The sequence below is a fragment of the Typha latifolia genome, chromosome 5 (assembly GCF_019914945.1).
Source record: "Typha latifolia isolate L0001 chromosome 5, TyphaL0001v2, whole genome shotgun sequence".
Taxonomy (NCBI): Eukaryota; Viridiplantae; Streptophyta; class Magnoliopsida; order Poales; family Typhaceae; genus Typha; species Typha latifolia.
The window spans coordinates 11,012,650-11,036,642 of NC_133090.1; the positions used below are offsets into that span (position 1 = coordinate 11,012,650).

General features: G+C 35.1%; 2 protein-coding genes and 1 pseudogene across 3 annotated transcripts; 1 reads left to right on the plus strand and 2 right to left on the minus strand.

Annotated features, from left to right (window-relative positions):
- The first annotated feature begins 438 nt into the window (after positions 1 to 438).
- Positions 439 to 6,579, plus strand: LOC140788786 (sucrose-phosphatase 2-like). Of its 2 annotated transcripts, XM_073138234.1 has the most exons (8): positions 439 to 822; positions 923 to 1,222; positions 1,380 to 1,481; positions 1,583 to 1,777; positions 1,848 to 2,138; positions 2,448 to 2,634; positions 6,115 to 6,161; positions 6,255 to 6,579. In XM_073138234.1, exons 1-8 carry the CDS (start codon positions 763 to 765, stop codon positions 6,345 to 6,347), a joined length of 1,275 nt encoding a protein of 424 aa, XP_072994335.1. In that variant the 5' UTR covers positions 439 to 762; the 3' UTR covers positions 6,348 to 6,579. The 2 variants fall into 2 exon arrangements, with proteins under 2 accessions (XP_072994335.1, XP_072994336.1); XM_073138235.1 differs by lacking the exons at positions 6,115 to 6,161; positions 6,255 to 6,579 and adding an exon at positions 5,973 to 6,096 and having other exon boundaries at positions 467 to 822.
- A 1,489-nt stretch (positions 6,580 to 8,068) lies between these two features.
- Positions 8,069 to 10,045, minus strand: LOC140789305 (CASP-like protein 1E2). The gene is made up of 2 exons (XM_073138964.1): positions 9,720 to 10,045; positions 8,069 to 8,673 (listed from the first exon to the last, which is right to left on the minus strand). Exons 1-2 carry the CDS (start codon positions 9,965 to 9,967, stop codon positions 8,331 to 8,333), a joined length of 591 nt encoding a protein of 196 aa, XP_072995065.1. The 5' UTR covers positions 9,968 to 10,045; the 3' UTR covers positions 8,069 to 8,330.
- A 4,478-nt stretch (positions 10,046 to 14,523) lies between these two features.
- LOC140789366 (probable serine/threonine-protein kinase PBL7) lies at positions 14,524 to 23,413 on the minus strand (annotated as a pseudogene).
- Positions 23,414 to 23,993: the final 580 nt, after the last annotated feature.

Consider the following 23,993-nt stretch of genomic DNA (forward strand, 5'->3'; position numbering starts at 1 on the left):
TTTACTCTTTTAATCTTAATATGCGCATTGTTAAAAATTATAACGTACATTTTGTATAAGCGATGCCTATAAATTACATAGGTAATACGTGCCATTTTTTTTTAAATCTCGATGCACGTATCGTTAAAAATTGTAGCGTGCATCTTACATAGACAATGCTTATATATTATATAAGCGATGCGTGTCATTTTTTTTAAAATTAGAGCATATTTTTTATATAGGCGATGCATATAAATTACATAACTGATGATGCGTAATTTTTTTATAATCTCGATACCTATTTAAAAAAAAATTATAGCGTATATTTTATATAATTGATACGTATAAATTACACATGTGATGTGATGCATCGGACACGATAATTTAATACATTGAGAGCCTATTTCTGTAAATTAAAAAATTGAAGGACTTTTGCTGCAAATTGCTCATTTTCTACGTATAATTCAATTTCATGTCCACAGAAACAGATTCCGGCCGCACCTGATTCCGATTTCTTCGTCCCAAGGCACATTCCTTGATTCCAAGCATCATTCCTTCCAGAGAAAAGAAAAAGAAAGTAAAGAAGAAATTATTCAGTTCCAGTAACAATCGGTTTACAAAAGAAGCGCAAGGAATCGAACACCTTCCTCTCCTCCTCCTCTTCCTCCTCTCTATTTATTTCCCTTTTGTCCTCTCCCCCCATCGTAAAGCGTACCCACTCATCCCATTCTCCTCATTTAAATCTCTTCTCCGATCTCTCTCGCTTAATATTATTAACCAATCATGAATCGGCTTGACGGTCCCGCTCGTCTCTTGATCGTCTCCGATCTCGATTACACGATGGTACTATCTGTTTCCCCCTACAAATCCACCTAATAAATGGAATTCGAGTTGCGTCGCGTGAATCAATATTTTTTATAAAAAAAAAAAAATCTGTTTACAGGTCGATCACCGCGATCCCGAGAACATATCTCTGCTTAGATTCAATGCTCTGTGGGAGTCCCACTATCGCAACGATTCGTTGCTTGTCTTCTCGACCGGTAGATCGCCGACGCTCTACAAGCAGTTGAGGAAGGAGAAGCCGATGCTGACGCCGGACATCACCATCATGTCGGTTGGAACGGAGATCACGTACGGCGAGGCCATGGTGCGGGACGATGGTTGGGAGAAGTTTTTGGATCGCAAATGGGACAGGGCCGTTGTGCTTGAGGAGACTGCCAAGTTCCCACAATTAACATTTCAGGTGAAATTTGATGTACATATAATTAACTCAAATCCAAGCGTTCTTTTTTCTCGTAAATAAGCTTTATCGAGGTAAAAAAAGAAAAGAGATCTTGCAATCATATTATGTGTGGTCTGTTTTGGAAATAAATTGCAGAGTATATTTATATCTTGTGCAGTCTGAGACGGAGCAGCGGCCACACAAAGTTAGCTTTAATGTCGACAAGGCGCAAGCTCAAGAAATTAAAAAATCACTTGGGGAGAGTTTGGAAAAGCGTGGGGTAAGATGACTACGGGGCGGATGAAATTGGAATTTAATCTTGCAGCCTAAAAGTTCCCTTTTTTTTGCCTAATTGGTGTCTTGGTTTTGTTTTTCGATCAGTTAGATGTGAAGATAATTTATAGCGGTGGCCAGGATCTTGATGTACTACCGCAAGGTGCTGGCAAAGGGCAAGCTCTTGCTTATTTGCTCGGAAAGTTCAAGGCAGATGGAAAGCTGCCTATCAATACTCTTGCTTGCGGTGATTCTGGCAATGACGCAGAATTATTCAGCATTCCTGATGTTCATGGTGTCATGGTTTGTAGAAAAGAAGTTTGTTGCTAGTATCTACTTCCACTAATATTTGAAAAAAGTTACCTGTTTTCAGGTCAGCAATGCCCAAGAGGAATTATTGCAATGGCATGCAGAGAATGCCAAGAATAACCCAAAGATAATTCATGCAACGGAAAGGTGCGCTGCTGGTATTATCCAAGCTATTGGACACTTTAAACTGGGTCCTAATATCTCCCCAAGAGATGTTGTTGATTTCTCTCCTCCAGAAGGGGACAATGTCAAGCCTGCACATGAAATAGTTAAGTTTTATATGTTCTATGAGAGGTGGCGACGGGCTGAAGTTGAGAAGTCTGAATTTGTTATCCAGAGTTTGAAAAGTATCGCCGTGAGTGCCATGTTATTCCATCAAGCTTTCTTACTTCTCTTGTGTTTGATTTTTTTCAAGGACTATTACTTGACTCCAAAGAAGGGTTCTGAATGGGATTTTCTTATCTGCTCTTTCCAGTTGGACACTTATATAATAGAATATCAAATCTCTGTGTTATCCCTTTCTTTTAAAGAAAAAGAAATCTGATTGTTCTAACATCAAATGTCTTTGATTATGAATTGTAGCTGTATTGCAGAATCTTTTTGAATAGTTTTTCGTTCCTTCCCTCTCATCATTCACTAATTATTGGCCATATATTTTTCGTAGCATCCAACTGGCATCCTTGTTCATCCGTCTGGAGTTGAGCATTCACTTCATGAAGTCATAGATGCATTTGGACCACTCTATGGTGATAAGAAAGGAAAAGATTTCCGGGTGTGGGTGGATAGACTTTCCACTTCACATATTGCTTCAGGAGCTTGGCTGATGAAGTTTGATAAGTGGGAATTGGATGGTGAGTTTTATCAATGCTAGCACCAACAGATATTTATGTTCCATTTACGTTTCGATTGATTTTTCCAGTCATAGTGGCATTTATGTTGTTATTATTATCTATCATAAATGATAGGTTGTTAAGTTTCCTGGAGCCTTAATTAAATCTATAGTATATTGATTATAATGGGTGTCTGTGTTTTCCATTTCTGAAATGCATTAGAAAAGTATCTTATGCTTGTGAGGTTTTATTGTCATTTCGCTTGACCTTTGCATCCTTAACTTGTGGCATTGTGGAGTTTGTGCTTTACAAGCTCGCTTCAAATAGAATAAATGTATATAGAGTAAAACATATGCTCATTCCGTAGTTAAATTTCTTAGGGCTTTTGTTGATTGATTCAATAGAACAAATACATAATTATGCCTTTTTAAATTTCTTATGCTGGGACTTCTTGTGGTGATTCTGAACTTTGAGTTCAGGTTTATCAGGTCTTGGTCTTGGTCTTGGTAATTCCTTTCTTTTCTTGCCAATTCACTATTGGCAATGGACTGTACCAGGACTAGAAATACACCTCGGATGTGGCCCAAATTTTATGATGTAATAGGTTTGAGGTTGGCACTATCCCGCTAGGTTCTTGTCATTAAGTTTTTCTTGTCCTAATGCATAGAGGGTACCACAACCAGCTAAGATAGTGAGCAATAGCCAATGCTAGAATATTACTTGCAAAATGCTATTGCAAGTCTCCTTCCCATTCTTCAGTATTTATTCTAAGAGACTGCATTGAGGTATATACTATACAAGTATACATAATCCTTACAAGTAGATTACATGGATCACTTTCTCCTATCCTGGGAAATGCCACACTGCATCATTGCATACTATTTGCAAAGTATATGCACTTTAATAGGAGGACAAGTGATGTATTTTCGGGTTTTGTTACTTTTTATGTTGTAATTTGCTATATCCCTAAGTGAGAGATAGTTGACAATGAAAGATCTGTGATCCCACAATCACGATCAATTAGGCAACATGAGAATCTGATATCTGGATTGAAGATTGCTAATCATAGGCTATTATTGAATTGCATTCTAAATAAATATTAAAGGATGGGTTTGAAAGGTTTAAGTGGCTTACAGATTGGTCACCTGATGACTACATTACTTGAGTTATGGTGAGCCATGGCCGCAATTCATGGTCCTATGAGAAAAAGAAAGTATATAAAGAGTTTGTGTAAGAAGTTATGCCTCATCCCTTCTTAACTTTCTTTTCTCGTCTCCCTTTTCTTTTAACTCTTCCTGCTCCAACACTTCTCTTTCTTCTATTGTTTGGGCTTCTTTTATCCCCGCTCCAAAGAATGCTCAACTAGAGAAAATAGGCCTTCTGATGATCGATCGAATAGAATAATTACATACTTCAACTGGTTAACTTTCTTTATGATGGCATTTATATATACTCCATGATGTAAGGTAGCTGCTTCTTTCTTACGTCTTTTTTGTCAATTGGCTGCTCATTCTCTCTGCTTAATTACCCATTGCTTTCACAACTATTTACAAGGTTTTAAATATGGTCAAGTCAGCCACCCTGGGTGGGGCAGCTAATAAGGTGCTCTGTCTATCTGTTAGGCAGGCTCCTATGGCAATTTAAGTCTAGGAAACCAGTAGGATACTGGGCACCAGGTGATTAAATGATTTCCTACCTCTTACCAGAACTAGTATAATGTAGTATAAGGCTCTTTTTCAATTTAGGCACCTAGATTCACTGACCCTTTCAGTTACAAAAGATTCTTAATTCTTATTAAGTGGGTGATCCTAGTTCTTGTTATTGTTAGCAATGTGTAATAGAAAACCTTTGTTTTGGCTAAAGTAGGATGTTTTTAGGTGTCAATATGTAATATAAAACCTGCATTTTGACTGGATTAGGATGGTTTTAGGTGTTGCATGCTTTTATGGAGCAGCAGCATTCGGAAGGCTGTAGTAAATGTTCTTCTTGCGGCACCAACAATTGTTGTTGCCACTATTCTAGGTGCAGCAACAATTGCTGTTGCCACTATACCAGGTGCAGCAACAAGTTTGTATGTTGGTCCTACCATCTCACTTCCTGCCCTACCACCTACAGTCTTTTCAGAACCTTGACTATTTTAACTATTCCTTTTTGACAATTCATCATCCCAGCTATTCTTTGCTGAGTTGACTTGAATCTTTTTTCAAATTCATGTTGGACCTTAAATTTAAACCATAATTGGGTTTGACTTTTAACCCGTTGCTGGATCTTATTCTTAGATGTGTTCATTGTGGCAATTATCATAATATTTTGGGACTGAACTTTTCTGGAAATAAAATGGATTTAATTTTAGTTTGCTTTTATATTGAAGCTTACAATTGAAACCAAATCTTTAAATTATAATTTGTGGCCGCCACCCTGATCAGCATGTACATATGCAAGTTTATGGATCTTCAACATTTAAAGAATTTGCAAATAAACTATATAGAATTTAACTCTATACTGAGAGAGAACTAATGATGATGATAGCTATATGCATTAAAATATGATAAATCTTTTTTTATTTTATTAATTACTATTTTCTTCCACACACCTGAAGAGTAAATTGTATAAAAAACACATACAATTGGAATGATACTATCATTTACTGATCAATTGTCATGAAGTATATTAAAAGTCTGGATTTTGCACCATGGAGTCAAAATATTCAGTGTCCAAATCTACAAAATGAAGTCTGTATTAATTAATGTTCAGTAGATTACTATGTTCCACTATTATGCTTCTACTTACATATGGTAAAAACAAGTCTAGAAATATATAACGGCTGATAGATCATCTTGATACATACTAGCTCACTCCAATTACAATTTGCGGAGGAATTGTTGCAGTTTCCCAGTTTGGAGATAGAGAAAATGATAGTGGTGTAGTTCTCTCACTTTCTGCATGTTGGTCTCATTTCATGGGAAGATAGGTAGTCTAAAGAATGCCATGCCTCATACATTGTGTGATCTGGATATATTACTGGGAGTTCATAGTTTTAAAACTTGCATTTTGAGTAGGTTTCTATGGCTAGTTATAGCAATCTTATACCAAGGCCAAACTAGTATAACATGCATAACTATTTAATCCTTTTAGAGTTTGAGCTGTTGAAATAGCTTAGTTATGCTGATTAGCTCCATTGTTGTATCAACTTTAGGAGCCACTAGTACAGTGATGTTTTGATAAGAAGCAATATTACTTTGACCTTGTTATATCATGAGCAGTTCACTGTACTTGCATACCCACAAATGTATATATAGTTTCATGCTGGTACACAGTCCTCTGTTTCGAAACCATGACAGTTGTTTTGTTGTTAAAAGATAGAGAAGGAATTCAAGCGGTTTCCATTCTTAAACGTTGGCAAGATATCTTAGACTTTAGGTGCCTTGCAGCTCTTTATAAACTTGATATCTTTACCCTCTAAATTTGCTATACTTTCTCTTACGAAGGCTTTTGTTGCAGATGGAGTGTGGAAATGTTGTCTCACTACAGTTCTTCTGAACTCAGAGGTGAGTTATTTGCGACAATCTTATCCTTTTGTCCTTCATCATGCCAGGTTCTCTAACATGTGAATTAAGAAGTCTGATTCATGTATGTTTTAGCCTGAGAACCCAGGTCGCCTTCTCTTGATGCATGTCCACCAGACATGGCTTGAAGGATACGAGGCAAGGGATAAACATGGCTTGAGCTTGTAAGCTGTCCGTCTCCATAGGCCAGTAGCAGCGAAATTTTGCTTGTGTACCACAGAATAAGTCTTATGGATTTGGGATAGTTTCTGTTTTGGGATCATCAATTCGAATAGATCCATGAATTTTTGGCCTTCTGGGACATTTTGGATGTATATACTTGGTATATTGTAGTAAATCTGTGATAATAATCAACCAAGACATCATCAATAAACAATGCTTTTTTTTTTTTCGACAAAAAGCAAATGTATACCCTTTTTCATTGAAACAAAAAAAATATATATATATTCTTCACAGTGGGTTACTAATTAAGTTTGAGAAAGTGATAGCCTACGTCATTTTACTTGTCATGAATGAGGGCAGGCAGACAATTATTGTAGGTTATCCTCGTGGGATTTCATGCATTTTTCTATTATCTCATCAACTATTCTAAAAACTAACACTCCTCTTATTTTTTATATTCTAACACTCTCCATATTTTTAAACCGAGACATTTTAATGAGCTCGAGAAGTAAATTTGATTTAAATAAATTTTAAAATAAATGAGTCAAATAATATTCAAATTCAGAACCTTTGCACTGATATCATATTAACTCATTAACTACTCTGAAAACTAACACTCTCCTCACTTTTTATATTCTAACACTTTCCTCACTTTTAAACTAAGATATTTTGATGAGTTTAAGAAGTAAACTCGATTTAAATAAATTTTAAAATAAATGAGTCTAATAAGATTCGAATTTAGGATATTTGCACTGATATCATATTAACTCACCAACTATTCTGAAAACTAACATTCTCCTCACCTTTTATATTCTAACACTCTCCTGACTTTTAAACCGAGACATTTTGATGAGCTTAATAAGTAAATTCGATTTAAATAACTTTTAAAATAAATGAGTCTAATAAGATTCGAATTTAGGACATTTGTACTGATACCATATTAACTCACCAACCACTCTAAAAATTAAGTTACTAAGAATAGTAGATTTTATATCTTATATTCTAACAAACAATAATGATAACCCTAACTACAAGTGACTATTTGAATGTGTGAATTTCAAACCTAGCATTCTTTATTCAAAACAAAAACTAATAATAATAAATCAATTAAGCTAGACAATGGGAAACATATGCAGCAAAATCTATTTGAGTATCAACTGGATTAGTTATATAGCACAAAGCAAGGCTTGTGAGGTATGGCTATGCTAAATTTATCCTAAATTTAGTTCTATATTGTCTACCTACAGTATGTTCTTTTTCTTCTGTAGACTTTTATTCTGCTACCACATAAACAACAAATTAAATGTTGTAATTTAGAATATGTCTAATGTACAGGTTCTTATCTTTGTACCAGGATCAATATAGCTTAATGCTGTGCAAGTTAAATATAATGGTTTTTTAAGTTTGTTTTTCATACAGGGATATAGTGTTACTCTTAGGTTTAACTCACTAGAATTTGGACTTAGCATATTATGAAGGATACCGGAGAGCTTGGTGGAAAGATTAAGAGATGGTGTTTTGTTGTGGAATAACTTTTAAACTAGTTTAGTTATGATCATCTCTTAAACTTTGATAAGATAATTTATATCGGTTAAAGTATTATTATGGTATTTGATTGTAAAACAGCACAGTGGTATAATAATTATATTTGATGTGATATAAAAAATAATAAATTTAAAAGATATTTTGACGAATAACTAAAATACTATTTATAGTGGATGGACAAGGAGAAAAAAGAGAGAAGTATATATATTTTAAACAAACTAAACATTACACTTATGACAGATGGAAGATAAGACTACTATCCAAAAACGAAACAGTAAATAAGATTTTGATCCCATACGAGATCGATCACTAACAATTCCTCAAAACAAACATCTAAATTAAAGATTACTGATACAAGTTGCCACAAATTCACCTAATTAAAATTCACCTGATTAAAAATCACCTCAAACAACATCAATAGATAAATATATATAACTCTCCATTCTACAAAGATCTCTTATGGAGTCCAACAATGGAGAGCATGAGGAGTAGAAGTTGAGCCAGTCCTCCAACTAAGGACACACCGATGGAGATCATACCCTTGGCACAGAACTTATCATACACATCACAGACCTTGTTCCAACGAACGTGCGAATTCCCTCGCTCGCCCAAAACCCCGAAGGTCGCCGCCGCTCCAATGCCGGAGAACAGGACGGCCACCACCAGCAGGTCGACGAAGGCCATCGACATGATAACATTATTCCGGTTTCGAGCTCTTTTGGCTATGGAGATCAACAGCGACAACGCAGAGCATGCGGACGTAATGCAATTGGCAACGATGAAGTAACTGTAATCCATAAGAGAAAAATATTAGAGCTCATGTTGTCTTTAACTGCATCAAATCTTTCAAGAAAAGAATAAGAAAATCTATGATGAAAGATATTAGTTGTTGTTGTTGTTGTTGTTGATGATGGTAAGGTAGGGTAATGTTTAAATGATAAGGTGGGTGGAGATTGATATACTCTTTAAGACCTAAAGACAAAAGTTTGAGTTCGGAGCAACTTAAACGGCTAGAAGTAATTAAATATGTAGATATTATTGCATGTGAGGACGTGTTTATTTGCTACATGCATGGTATATATGCTTCAATTCATGTGAGTTGCAAAGTGGCACTATTTTATTGGACCTCCAAAATTTTGGTGTTAGGCAATGAAAATAGACACGTAGACATTGTTATTTAGGTTATTCTTAAATTTATTTTATAATCAAATACTTATTTATATATATTTTGATCATATCTTATATAAGGTAAATTCTTTGACAAGTAATATACACTATTCTTTCACTAGTAGAATATTACGATAAAGTTATACGTATTTTCTAAACAAGATTTTTACTACAGTTAATTTATTTATTCATAGTTTAGTAATAAATAGAAATTATTATATAAATATATTTATAATAATTATTATGTTTTATAACAAAATAGTAAAATATGAGTAAATTATAGATGTACCCCCTAATTTAACTTCCTACGTCAACTCTGTTTTGAGTGGTATATTTTTTTCGACCAAAGGCTTAATTATATCGATTAATTCCTCAACTAACTTGGTTATTATTGCATTAAAGGGGTCATCGTTTATGATTGCTTCTCAATTGGTGTTGGTTTAATTGGGACACCATTAAAAAATATTCTAGTGTCTTGATACTCTATTATATGTTGGGCATTGTCTAGTTTAAACACCATTAAACTAAAAAGGAGTTAAGCACACATTAAGATGGTATTTAGTTGGTGCACAAGCACAAGGGATGCTTATTTTAAAACTAATAAATTACCACGTAAAAGTAAAGCCATAGCATAGGAGATAGAAAGAAACAGAATTAATTGCTTACATGAACGGCGACGAGTCAGTCGATTTCGCGGTCACTGTGACGGCCAACGGCGGCAGCGTGGGCACCAACGAGATGCTGACAGTCTTCGACTGCCTATCGACGGCCAACACGACGGCCGCCACGAGTGTCGTGGCGACGACTACTATCCGAAGGACTAGGCTGCTCACCCTCGTCGACGTCGCTCCGGCCTCGGCCTTCTTCTGTTCACTCACAACTCCATCAAAGCCAGGCTCCACCTTAGACTCCATTTCTTGGAAGTGAAGAGAGTTGGAGAGACAGAGAAGAAGAAGAAGAAGAAGAAGAAGAAGAAGAGGATGGATAGGTATTGGCTTGTCCATGCATAAGGCATGCATGTGTCACTTATACTAGGTCGTTCAGCTCTGGTTACCATATTGGTAGGGTTACCGAACGTTCCAACAGAATTTAAATTCTTTATTTTATTTTATAAATGAAGAGCTTGTAAGACATAGGTTAGACTAAAGTGGTTAAATATATAAATTAGATAACCGGAACAACTCTCTCAAGAAATATGTCACAAAGAGTCCAAATTATATACATATAAAGCTCGAATGAAAAATAAACTAATTATCAATCCCAATGTATATAGAGAAATTGAACCTTGAATCTCCGTCATGAGTTGGTAAGACCAAACCACTGCCGCTACAATTGAGATATGAATAAATTTCTTTATCATTATTATAGTTAACATAGCAAAAAATAAAAAATATTATTAGCGCACAGAAGTTGATTTCGCTCTAAAAGTATAATTCATGCAATAAAATTGCAGGCTATATTTTAGCTATTTTCCTTAATTGTTGTGAAATTTTGATTCTTAATTATATTTCAGAATATTTTTTTACCGGCAAAATTTGAGTGATTAAGACCAAGGTTTAAATCATGAAACCCACATTCTGAATTTGAGACTATATATATATGAAACACTTGCTCAAACTTAACTTATTTGCAAAATTATAAAGGTGGATCAAGAAACCTATTTCTTAAAATAAAATCATTTATAATGCCAAAGACTAAGATGGGTAAGTAACACTTAAAGAGACATCCTATGATTAAGAAGAAAGAAACTTGTTTAACTTCACCTGGGGTGGCGAGTGGAGGCAAGTAGAATGGTAGGACTTGAAGTATATTAATTGGGTCATGGATAGGTGGGTGTTGGAGAGTTAAAGATTGTGAGGCATTTAATGCATGTAAGCTGTTTTTATAGGTGTTAAATATATGTCAATTGACCACCAAGAGTTGGTGACTTAGTTGGATAGTTATTATGGTCTGTGGGAGTGTCCCCTTACAGCCCACAACACCACCAACACTATATCACAAACCCTATTCCTTTTTATTTTCTATCTTTGTTTTCTAATTTTATTTTTTGTTTTGTTGAGAAACCCCTAGGGTTCTTATCTTGTTATGCAAAATAAATCTTGTATGGAATGAACTAATCCGATGATCCTTGGTTGGATTGATTGTACTTGCTCTCATCAAATCAATTTTATCTATGAATTTTTTCTAAAAAAATTATGGTGTCAAGTTAAATATATATATATATATATATAAGGCCAAAACATTACACTATGTTGGAAACTCTAATTCCGTAAAATTTAACTGTTTTGCTACTTTCTTTAAATTTGTTGTTTGGAATCATTATGTTAATTAGTTTTTAATGAATTTAAATAGATTCTAGTATATATAATGATATCCGATGATTTGAGGATGGATTTAGATATTATAAGTGAATTTTTCTAAATATTAGAACTAACTCTTTTTTTGTTCTCACTGATGCCCAAAAATAGAATAGAGAAAATGAATGTAATAAAATGAAATGAACTTGTACCTAATTTCAAACTATAAGATTAGATGAATTTTATTTCAACTCAATTATTTTCTCAACAGTGATATTCTTTTTGAAATGAAATCAATTAAATATACCTAAATGAAATCAATTGTATTCTATTTAGAATTAATTCCAACTATACCCTTGCCTCGTTTACTTTAAGGTCAATTCTACGATATGTATTCATCTTTATTATTCTTAAAATGAGGGCTTTCTTTTAGGAATAATAATTCTTATGTTTATTTGTATTCTAGAATAAGAGTGTACTAATTATTTCTAATGTGACATAAAGTGAATAAAAAGATGAAAAAAAAATATTTTTTATTTTTGATAAAATTACCACAAATGCTCTTTAATTTGATATAAAACAAGTTGATGGGATAAATATCAAAGGTAAATTAATAATTGAGTTAGTATGTGATATAAGATGTAATTTTAATCAATAGTATTTATATTATAGAATGAGGTTATTATGATATTTAATTATTATTTCAAAATAAGAAAGTATATTTCGAAGTAAAAGAAAATATCACTAAAGTGAACGGGAGCTTAAAGATCAAAGAGGTGAGGGCTCAACTCTAGCTTGATCCGGCCAAACCAATTCATCTGAAGATCCAACCCGAATTTGGCTCGAACTCAACGAGTGCCCGACCCGAAGGACCTTTGGCTCAGGCACAGCCGGCAGGTCTAAGCCCGTTGTCAACTTGAAAAGGATTGACCAAATCTAATCCGACCTTAACCCGCCACTAGAAATTAGTAGCAGAAAAAAAAAAAAAATCTCCATGGCAAAGCTTAAGACACGTTATATTGCCCGTAACACTTTATAGAGCTATATTATGAATGCAATCTCATAATTCATACTTCTCCATGAGACTAATGTGATTGCAATCCGGTATTTCTTGTTCCAATTTCATGAAAACAATAATCGTATAGAATTTTGTGATCTCTAAGAGAAACAAAGTTTAATTACAAGATATAAATGCATGTTACTATCAAGAAAGAGAAAAGAAAGAAAGAAAGAAAAGGAAATCAAATAAATTAACAAATGTCTACAAGAGACAAAATGCAGCAAAGAATATATATATATATATATATATAGAGAGAGAGAGAGAGAGAGAGAGAGAGATGATTGCTAAAATGAACTAAGTTAGAAGCATTCAAGGGATTGGAATATCATCTCTTTTTGTTCTATTATGTTTTGACCTCAATCTAAATAATGTGCTTTCAAGTTATATAGTGCAGGACCTTGTCATGGACTCAGAATTGAATTAAATGGTTTTAGCCCTTCTTTTATCTTAGTGTTTTTATATTAATTAGTGCTCATAATTTAAGCTGGCAAGACTATCATAGGACTACATTGTCTAAATTCAAATTGATCGATATAACAAGATTGACTTGCATTAAATCTCAATCCAACTCCAAATGCATTTATTAAAACTCATGCTTTGCCAACTTAATATCTAGAAGTCATTAACTATTTGGACAGTTGTTAACCTCCTTATTGACTTTTCACATTGATAACCTCTACATCTTTGCTATTATAACATTGTCTCCATCTCTCTAACTATTACCAAATAACATGTCATTGTTAGCTTGATAACAGACTTTATCTGAAGTCTGAAGTCTGAAGTCTGAAGTACCTACCAAGTTGATTCAACTTGATTGGAACCAAACAACAGTGAAATGAGAGGGTTCAAATTAGAAAAAAAGTTGCTCCTTTGGCATTTTTTTTTTTTCAATTTTCTTTTTTCCTACAACATGGCCTTAAATTTATGAGCTGCAATTGAAAGAGATTGAGGAAGACAGGAAAAGGTGACAATAGAACAAAGGTAATCTTCAGAATTTGGACGCCTCAAATTTTCTTCTATAGTAAGCAATTTGATACTGTTTTGAGTTGAATCTGATGCCTTTAATCGTCTCAGAAAAGGGATTGCAGAATTTGAGTTGATGCAATTCGAGCTATTAGATCTGCACAATTTTTTTTTTCTTCTTTGAAAAATAGTAGGTGGACACTCATTGCAATCATTTTATTTTTTTTATTTCTTATTTTTATCTTCTTCTTTTTCTCGTCCTCAAAGCTTGATTGGTTGAGTATTAATAATAGCGAGATGGGCTGCATTTATTTTGTTTATGCTATATGCACATAATGTTATAATAAAGTACACATAATTTATATAAAGAGATCCGCGGCTCCTCGTTTTTATTCTTTAATCAAAGAGTAAGCTTAACAAACTTTGGTTAATTAAATTTAAATATGAATGGCTCTCTCTCTCTCTCTCTCTCTCTCTCTCTCTCTATATATATATATATATATATAAGGTTTTAAACAACTTAATTCATTTCTTAGAAGCAATTATAATAGGCTATGCCCTGACAGAATATTACTGGAATAAAACACATGCTATTAGGATGAATGATATATTGTCAGCATCATCATAATTTTATAATATTTATTTGGAAAATTTCTCAAAAACATTCAATATTTTTCTTTTATATATTCATCATTCTAAACCTATATTTTACTTTTAGTACCTTAAAAATATATTGAGATAATTTCATCTAACAACAGCTAACCAAAAAAGAAAAAGAAAAAAAAAGAAAAAGAAAAAAGAAATTCTATTACTTTTAAAAATACAAAATTTATATACTTAATAAAGTCTGGAACCATTGACTGTTCTCTGGGTCCACTGGATGAAGGTCAAACTGATAATGAACAGTAGCCTTGGACAGGGACACACATTCAACCGACGGTCTACACAGCTAAATCTACTGATGAAATGGAATTCTAGTCCACATATTTGACATGGTTAGCAACTCTACTTTCTTGATGGTCCTTGCTTCATTTAACATCAAGAAATCAAGCATCTGAATAATGCTCTTTACACCTGTAGCATTCAAAGAAGATGGTTATGTAAACAGGAAGAGAGCAATGAGGACATCCAAAGCAAGTTCCATGTACAATTTGTAGACCTAAAACTATAACTTCTTTAATTTTGGGGGCTTACGAAAAGTGAAAAATATTCATTTAGTGCAACAAGCTGCACAACACTCTACACGTAAAAGCATACCTAACACTACTAGCAGGCATTTTCATCTTCGGATTATCTTTCCTTTTTCACATGCAAACAAAGAAATCAATATGGAGGAACTTTCGTATCAGGTCATTGAGCGCCAAACCTATGTAATGTCTCGAGAATTCGTAGCAACTATGGTCCTAAGTAGTTTTTATTCTGCAGAGCTAAATCATCTGATAGGACTTAGACGATATCCTCTGTTTACGAACTCCGAACTGCAGCTGCTGCATCTTCCATCAGTTCAGGAAGACAGATGACAGCAAAGGACAGTTGTAGTTCCATCCGGTCTATTTGTTCATGCCATCAAAAAGGTCTGCTGCATTTGTACGCTTTCTTTCTCTCTGGTTCTCACCCCATACTTTAGCTTCTGCAGTTGCATATTCTCCGTTCCAATCTCGATCACTTGTTCTAGCTTCTCTCACTTTTCCTGCACGGACTGGGCTATCACTTTGTGACTCTTGCATCAGCATCTCATCCAAGTCTGACTTCCTCCCAGAACCACCATCACCATCAACTTTCATACTGTCATCAAGATTAGAACCTCTGATGATCCCCTCTTCCTAACACCAGTAGAATGATGGCGAGGAGATTGGACAGTTTGCTCATTCTCTGAACCAATACCCATGTTCTTCCGATCTTCCCTAGCCCTTGGAGTAGAAGGGCCAACTCTATTGCTTTGATAAATAGCTGTAGGATCATATGTTTGTGAAGCTAGATAAGAAAGTGCAGTGACAACATCACCAATAAGTGGTCGAGTTGTTGCTTGCTCTTGCAGACACATTGCTGCAACTGCTAGAGCTTGGTATAAGCCCCTCATTGGATAGCGCCCTTGTAGTAATGGATCTGCCATTTTCGGGAACTTTCGCCGATCTTTGAATAATGGACGAGCCTGCTTAACAGAAAACAGAAATTGCCCAAAGTAATTGATCAACTCAACAAATGGAACAAAAATGCCACAAGTATTGTTGTATTTGGACCTAAAAATTCTATAAATAAAAAAAGAAGAGATATTAAAACATCATTATGTTAGGGATTATTGATCACACAGATATATGATGTAAACTGGGTCAGATCGGATTGCATTATAAGGACATTGGATTCGATAAATCGAGTCTATTTATCTTTTAATTAATTTATCTTTATCTCTTATGTAAGTCTTTAAGGCAAGTCTTGCTAAGTCATGTAAACTACTAAAGTAAGTTCAATTAAGTCATGTAAGCTATTAAGTCACTAAGATAAGTTTATTAAGTCATGTAAGTTTCTAAGATATATTCTAGTTCGAGTTATATAAGTCTTTAGAGCTAAGTCCGAATAGGATTTATTGTACTTGATCTCTATATATAGAGGAGCTAAGCTATTTTGTTTAAGCACCCAAGCATTGAAAAATTATTTTAATCTTGAGTTTATCTTAGGAGTAAAAGTAAGATAATCTAGGAGTAGAAGTTAATCACAGCCATTATTTTGCTAAGAGTAGATCTAAATTAAAAACTCTAATTCTATCTCCAACCATAGTCACCATCACCTCCACAAGCCACTCTATCTTATGGCTGTCCACCACCACCCTTGGCCATCTGCTAACCTTCGACAACCGCCACAACATCGAATATTTATCATTCTGCCTTGTTCTAACCATACTCCACTTATATCTTTTCATCTCGACCTCCGATTTAGGTGAAACCAAAGCTATTAGTGTTACGAACCAGATATGGAACGATCCGTTCATAGAATGATCCTGAGATTTTGATGGGTCGTAACTTCGAAAGTCTCGGATCTAATGGCTTTGGGATGAAGTCAATTAAATATTCGAATAAAAAATTATGATTAAATAGTATAGCAAAGTCAGAACGGGGTAGAATGATAAATATCTGACGTTGCGGCGATCATCGAAGGGTGGCAGACAGCCAATGGTGGTGGTGGACGATCGTAAAGTAAGGTGGCTGCTGATGGAGAAAGGTAGCTAGAGTTTCAAAGATCGAAATGATTGTATAATTATGATATGCTCTTAGAAAGATAAATACAATATAACGGCTACAGTAAAAGATAAAGACAAAAATAATAATTAGGCTAAACTCAGATTCATTCCATGATAATTATCAACACATATTTGCTCATATTTATAAGAGTAAATATCCTAGTGAACTGGATTCACATATAGATTATTTGATTTATTTGAAATTTAAAATAATAAGATAAAACTAATTAACTAACTCAAGTTAACTCAAGTCAACCGACTCAACTAACCTAACCCACGTGGTCGAATCTTAATAATTAGAACCATAACTCATGAGGTTATCACCACTTAAATTTTCATAATTTTCTTTTCTTCGGATCAGTCTAGATTTGGTTCGTAATGATATAATTCATTAGTGTTGGGTTAAATTTACGATTACAAATGCTTTCACAATTTCAAGAAAAAAAACAAGTAAAATGATTGATAGTTCCAAAGCTACGGAGTGTACTCTAGTAGATTAGTTTGCAGAGTTTCAATGTTGTCAAAAGGAAAAGGAAGGTACTGCTGGTCTAGTAGAGATATTTTGAGACTCCATAGTATTGAGCCTTAAAAGCCAATCTTAGATGCTGAACATAGTGAAGAGGTACAGCTTCAGAGGGATAATAGACAAAAAATATAATAATCAATAGAGAAACTTGAGGGACTTCAACAGAAACAAAACTTACCCATGCCACTAGATTATGCTCCCCAGCAGATCTGGCATTGTCAATTGCTTTTCGTCCAGTAATTAATTCAAGGAACACAACACCAAAACTGTAAACATCAGATTTCAGTGTCAGCTGCCCTGTCATAGCATATTCAGGAGCACAGTATCCATATGTCCCCATAACACGTGTTGAGACATGAGTCTTGTCACCAACAGGACCAAGTTTGGCGAGCCCAAAATCAGACAGCTTTGGAAAAAATCCTTCATCAAGTAGGATGTTCGATGATTTGAAATCTCTGTAAATAACTGGAGGGCTTGCCTTATCATGCAAGTACTCCAAGCCTTTAGCTGCACCAGCTGCAATCTTCATTCGTGTATTCCAATCTAGAGGTTCCTTTTCAGGAGAAATGTCTGAAGAGAGAATATATCAGTCATCTGGTTAAATTGACAATGAACAAAATCTCTTTGTTTCTATTCCCATTATAAAAATGTGATCCAGTACTTATTTATGAGGATTCTATTCCCATTATAAAAATGTAATCCAGTACTTATTGCTGAAGAGCCCACAAGTTTATCATGCAACGACAAATCATAGAACCTAGTGGAATAATTCAAAATCATACTTTCAGACAATCGGTTCATTGTAAAGGCTTTCCAAATAACATGTGTTTTTGGAATTAAGGGAAGCAAAAATTCAATAAGCAAGTAGAAGCTTCCTGGCAAAGCTTCAAACAAAGAGGTTGGGGTCTCAAATTCATTTCATGGTAACAACTACCAGCTATTTGTTCATTTTCAAGTATCCCCGGCAATTTTCTTAGCTGCTTTTATATAAGTCAAACTGAAGTGTTATAGCCTACAAAGATGAGCATAAGAACCACTTAAAACATCTGGTTAGCATTTTGAATTTGGTGAATGGATTAGATTTGCATACTAATGCAATAATTTACAAACCAAGTGCTGAAGTATAAATATCTACACATGAGTTGAAAACCTGAAAGTTTTTTCAAATAAAACCGAGAAATAACAGTTAGAAGTAATTAGAATAGCAACAATGTTGAAATAAAAAACTAAATATCTGGCAATATTCAGCAAATTTATACAGTTGCCAGAGAGAGTGATCAAGTGCAACTGTCTTGGTCTAACTTAGAAAAGATCTATTCAAAAGTCAAAACTAAACATGTTGGATGCATATAAACATACCATCAAGCCATTACCTCAGAACAAGATCTTGTATTAAAGTTACTAGTAATGCAGATGCAAGGATAGCTGACCAATAAAAACTAGAATGTTGGATTTCTAATCAAGCTGCTGATAGGCAGCATGACCCAAGCCATTTGGTCGGATGTAATCATGCAATCTGGATAATCCTCAAAAGTCAAAACCTAGTTGGAAATAAAAGAAATCTTAAACCTTTATCACAATATACTAGCACTAAGGATAAGGCCTTCCTTTGAAGTACATGATGGACACTATATACTACTTAAAACTGGCACAAATACAGCCGTCTTTCAGGAGCACTTGAGGTGCCATGGATCATATGAATCAGCCCACTCAAAAAAATTCTGGAAGTCTGATGTATGTAAAATAAAATTTTAACTAGAAGAAGTGCTAAAACTTCAGAATTGTTATTGAGTGCTTACAAATAATTTATTTATCCTTGTCACACTGATAAGTAGCTAAATTCTGTGAAAACCAAAATTCCCAACATATTCTTACAAGTTACAATCTTATAAAGATGACAGATGATGAGAAAATGGGGTTGACTCATCCTCACTATCTCTGTTTCATTTTAGTCAGTTAACAACCAAAACCTATAAGCTGCTGCATCTGAAGCATAGAAACAAGGATATAGATGGTACTGAGAGACAGAAGAGGGTTCAGAGATATGATGTTTATTATATGTGAACTTTAGTTACTCAACTTCCAACTGGATTTTAAAGGGATAGTTACAAGGAACCTAACAGAGCCAACTTATGACCCTCATCCATAACTCTGCAGGGGGGGCGGGGTTCTTGCAGACACTGACACATTTGCTGATATATGTAACTAAAGTAACTAAATTATACTTTTTCTGGACAAAATGACCTCATAACAAGCCAAAGGTCAAGCCTGTGTCATTAAAGAACCAACCTGGCCTTAAAGTCTGCCAAATTATACAAGAATTTAGATCCAGCATATATCACTCCAATGTGGTCATTGTGGGAACACTAGGTTCACATTCTCTTAACCCAGCAATCACATTATTCGAAAGTAAAAGGATCTATAGATGCACGACAGCACGGGCTAGACAATTTTGTAGAACCACAAAATTAGCGATCCGCATATAATGTTGAATATCCTTATGTCCTTAGCCTTTATTATTGACTAAATGATAACAATTCTAATGGATTTATGTTGAATATTTCATGACATGTCAGTTCCTTTTTTTATTATGCACCATACTTGAATTGTTTTATGACTCAACAAAAAGTTGTCTTTAAGTGTCTGAAACACCAAACTGATCAACTTTTCCAAGGAAATTCAGTGAATGATGGAAAAATAACTGTGTACTATGCAACAACCAAAATGTCCTACTAAGGGCTTGGAACACCAAAATTCACTTCTTCCTAGCCTTCTGGAAACTGCTAAACCTAGAAAATGTTTGCAAAGGTCCACATACTTAAGATAAACTACTAACCAGATACTTACAACAATAACAGCACCTCTTTCCAAATCTTCCTTGTTTTTTTATAAAAAGTTTACCATTTCAACCAAACATTTCATGTTCTTATGTGTTCCATCTGCAAATTGTCTATTCCAGCAAAACGCTGATAGGCTACGGAACGATTCCTTTAAGATCTGGATTTATTGCAGGAAACAGTCCGCGCAACCGAGGAAAAATATTCACCAAATATTCTCCCGTAGTCAGAAAATTACGAAACCAACTAGAATCGATCCGTAACTCCCTGATCTACGTTTTTCGTATTTACGCCCTTCACAGATTCGAACTGCAACTAGGACAAAAACACGATATATTACGGATGATGGTGGTGGTGACAGGTGGAGTGAAAGTTAGGATAATGGATGATAATAGAGATGATGGTGGATGGGTAATGTTGTTTAAGGAATAAAGACAAAGGAGAATAAATGGTCGAGATCCCAAAAAAGAGGGAGGACTCGACAGACGAGAGAGATCAGAAGTTAGAAGAGACTTTACTAACGGTAGAAGTAGTAGGTTGGTGAAGAGGGAGGAGGGAGATTAAATTAGAGAGATGATAGAGAGGTAAGAAATCAATATTCCAATAGCATAATGATTTTGGCTGTTATTCACATATTTATAGAGGCTAGCCAACAAGCCCTAATAACAATAACTAACCTTAATCCTAGTGGAATCCTGCCGATCGTGTTCGAACGCACAAAAGGCGTTCTCTGTATGTGCGAACGCGATGCAGGCGTTCGAACGTGCCTGACCGCGTTCGAATGCGCATTTCGCGTTCTCTATATTTGTGAACCTGATGCAGGCGTTCGAACACACCCCCAACAGCATTTGAATGCGACCTATAGAAAATTTATTTTAATAAAAATAATTAACTAATGCAATAAGAAAAAACCCTAAGTGTATCAGCCCATCACACTTCCCCCACCTTATCTTCAAAGTGAAAAGTCAGGGAAACGCTCCAAAATATCAGTCTCCAACTCTCATGTCTCCTCATCGGATGGTTCGCTAAGCAACTTGACTAGAATCTCCATCTCTAATCTGGTACCATGTCGTCGGCGGTGACTAGAGGTGGTAGGTTGGTGAAGAGGGAGGAGGGAGATTAGATTAGAGAGATGATAAAGAGGCAAGAAATCAATATTCCAATAGCATAATAATTTTGGCTGCCATCCAAATATTTATAGAGGCTAGCCAACAAGCCCTGATAACAATAGCTAACCCTAATCCTAGTGGAATCCCGCCGATCACGTTCGAACGCACAAAAAACGTTCTCTGTATGTGCGAACGCGATGCAGGCGTTCGAACGTGCCCGACTGCGTTCAAACGCTCATTTCGCGTTCTCTATATTTGCGAACTCGATGCAAGCGTTCACAAAGGCATTCGAACGCGCCTCCAACCGTGTTCGAACGTGACCTACAGAAAATTTATTTTAATAAAAATAATTAACTAATGTAATAAGAAAAGACTCTAACTAAGTGTATCAAACGCATTCAAGAAAACTGACATGATTAGCAAGGACTAGAGAGAGAGTTAGTAACGTCGATTTTGATATTAATGACTATCCATCATACTGTGTTAAAAGAGTTTTCAAATTTAATAATATCATTCCTATCTCAGCTAATGGCCATTACTGTAGAAGCAAAAATTTTAATAACTATTCGCACAACATATAGTCAACAATCATGCAGAAAGAATGTATTGGAACTAACCATACAAATGATCCTCCAAAGAGCCGAGCGGCATAAACTCATAAACAAGAAGGCGTTGATCCCCATCAGCACAATAACCTATCAAATTAACAAGATTAGGGTGATGTAATAGGCTCAGCATTAGGACCTCTACAAGAAATTCCCTGTTCCCTTGTAGACCATTTCGATCAAGTTGTTTCACAGCAACAACCTGCCAGATATAGCATTTGATCATCACATAGTTCCAATACCTTATATGCTCAACATGAATATAGCTAGTAAAATAGACAATTCAAAGCACGGTTTAGGATGGCTATGCTTGTGGAACTTGTGATATTGAAGTTTTTGTTACAATAATGTTTTCATCAAAAGAGAGCAAATGATCAGAGCTGAACCTGTCCTGTGCTCTCCAACCGTCCTTTATAGACACGACCGAAACCCCCTTCTCCCAAAAGACAATCTTGTCTAAAGTTCTTCGTAGCAGCGGCAAGCTCGCGAAAAGTAAAGGTTTGAGCTGCAATATGTGTAGAATTCCCATCTTTGTGTACTGATGCTTCCTTCTTGGAGTCTGAACCACTTCGTGATTTGGATTTTTCTTCATTTCCACCAACCGGATACAAAAAGATTCAGTTAACATGCCAAGAAATCTAGAACAAAAATATAGAGTTTGTTGGTGCCACATATGAGATTGGATTCAGTTTACATGTCATATCCTACTTCGATTTTGACTCAGAGCCCCCATCTAAGTCCAAATTTGGTGTGTCCAATTTGATATTAGTTTGTCATCAGGTTCACAGTTACCATATACGTATAACCCACACTAGTTGATTAGCCCAGTGTTGCAATACTTACTGGATGCTAATAGAGTTGGAATTGACAAAACATGTGAATGTCCAACAAGCATTTCTTTTCCCTAATAAATGTACGAAAATATGCATGCCATATCCTACTTCCATTTTGATGATCAATTTGCAATTAGTTTGTCATACAGGTTCACAGTTAGGATGCAATCCTATTGCATTAGTTGACTGGCTCAGTGGTGCACACTCAGTGGCTTGGTTAGCAGATTGATAGTAGAGGAGCGAGAAAAGATAAGTATGGAAAACAAATTCTTTTCCAACTATTAGATAAAAAGACACCCGAACACAGGACATAGAAATAATAGATTCTTCATATCATATCAGATTTAAAGATGAGAAGAGAAAAAACTAAGAAGAAACTGAAAAAAGAAATCTAGTCTAACATGCAACCCGAGCTATGAAGACTTAAACCATACCAAAAAGCAATTTTTTCCTTTTGCATTAAAATGAACAACCCAAGAAAAATAACTCATTGGGTTCTTGCATATCACTAAACATATCAACTTTAGCCTTTTAAAAAAAAATCCAATAAAATTCATTACCGGAGTTGACCCTATTCACATGATTAGAAGATGGAGCAGCTGAGCCCTCCTTCCTGAGATCCCCACCTCCTCCCCCCTTCCCTCCATTCTTCCCCTCCACCTTATCCGACGGTTCGAAACATGGAAGACAACTCATCTCAAAAATTACCCCAAAAGGGTACGGAGTACTCGTCGAGCGCTCCAAGTCAAGAGACCCAAAACCCCTTTTTTACCCCCATCGTCGCCACCGCGCCCAAATCGTTGGAAATCCCCGCCGCGGATCAGATCGGAGAGGGGCAAAGGATGGGATTTTTGTGCAGAAAAGGAACGAATTGGGTGGAAAGGAAGGAGGCAGCACTAGATGGTAAAGATAAAATCTATGGTAAAGAATAAAAGGAAATAGGAGAGAGAGTGTGTGAGAGAGAGAGTTAAAAAAAAAAACAAAAAAAGTCAGCAGAATTGTCTGAATTGAGAAAAATGTGCACATAATTTAATTGGGTAATAAGAGTGTCAGACGACTGAAACCTGTCCTTTTTTAAATTCTTGCCAATTGGTTCCCAATAAGTACCCAAAGTTACCTAAAATGGAAAGTACACTGCAGACCCATCCATCAATGGGCCAACTCGAATTATAGTTAAATGGGCAAAAGGTTAGTTTGGTAAATTGACAAATATACCCTGGTTTCAGGTTAAAATTATTATTATTATTATTATTATTATTATTTTCCGCCAAACTTTAATGTGTACTCTTGAACTTTTTATTTTATTTTATTTAAAACTCTTGAACTTCCATCTATGACATTTAACCTACTAGTTTTGAGTTATATATATAGTTATTAATTCTTTTTTTCCGTCTAAAAAATAACGGTGAGGATGACTTTTTATTAAGCTGGTTTAACTTTTAATCATATTTTTCCTTCTAGATGTTTAAAATCTA

Bases quoted from the DNA above. Each gene is read 5' to 3' on its own strand.
- LOC140788786 (XM_073138234.1), top strand. From the start codon at position 763: ATGAATCGGCTTGACGGTCCCGCTCGTCTCTTGATCGTCTCCGATCTC. The intron at 823-922 runs GTACTATCTGTT...ATCTGTTTACAG, and splicing joins CCGATCTCGATTACACGATG to GTCGATCACCGCGATCCCGA. The intron at 1,482-1,582 runs GTAAGATGACTA...TTTTTCGATCAG, and splicing joins AGAGTTTGGAAAAGCGTGGG to TTAGATGTGAAGATAATTTA.
- LOC140789305 (XM_073138964.1), bottom strand. From the start codon at position 9,967: ATGGAGTCTAAGGTGGAGCCTGGCTTTGATGGAGTTGTGAGTGAACAG. The intron at 8,674-9,719 runs GTAAGCAATTAA...TATGGATTACAG, and splicing joins ACTGACTCGTCGCCGTTCAT to TTACTTCATCGTTGCCAATT.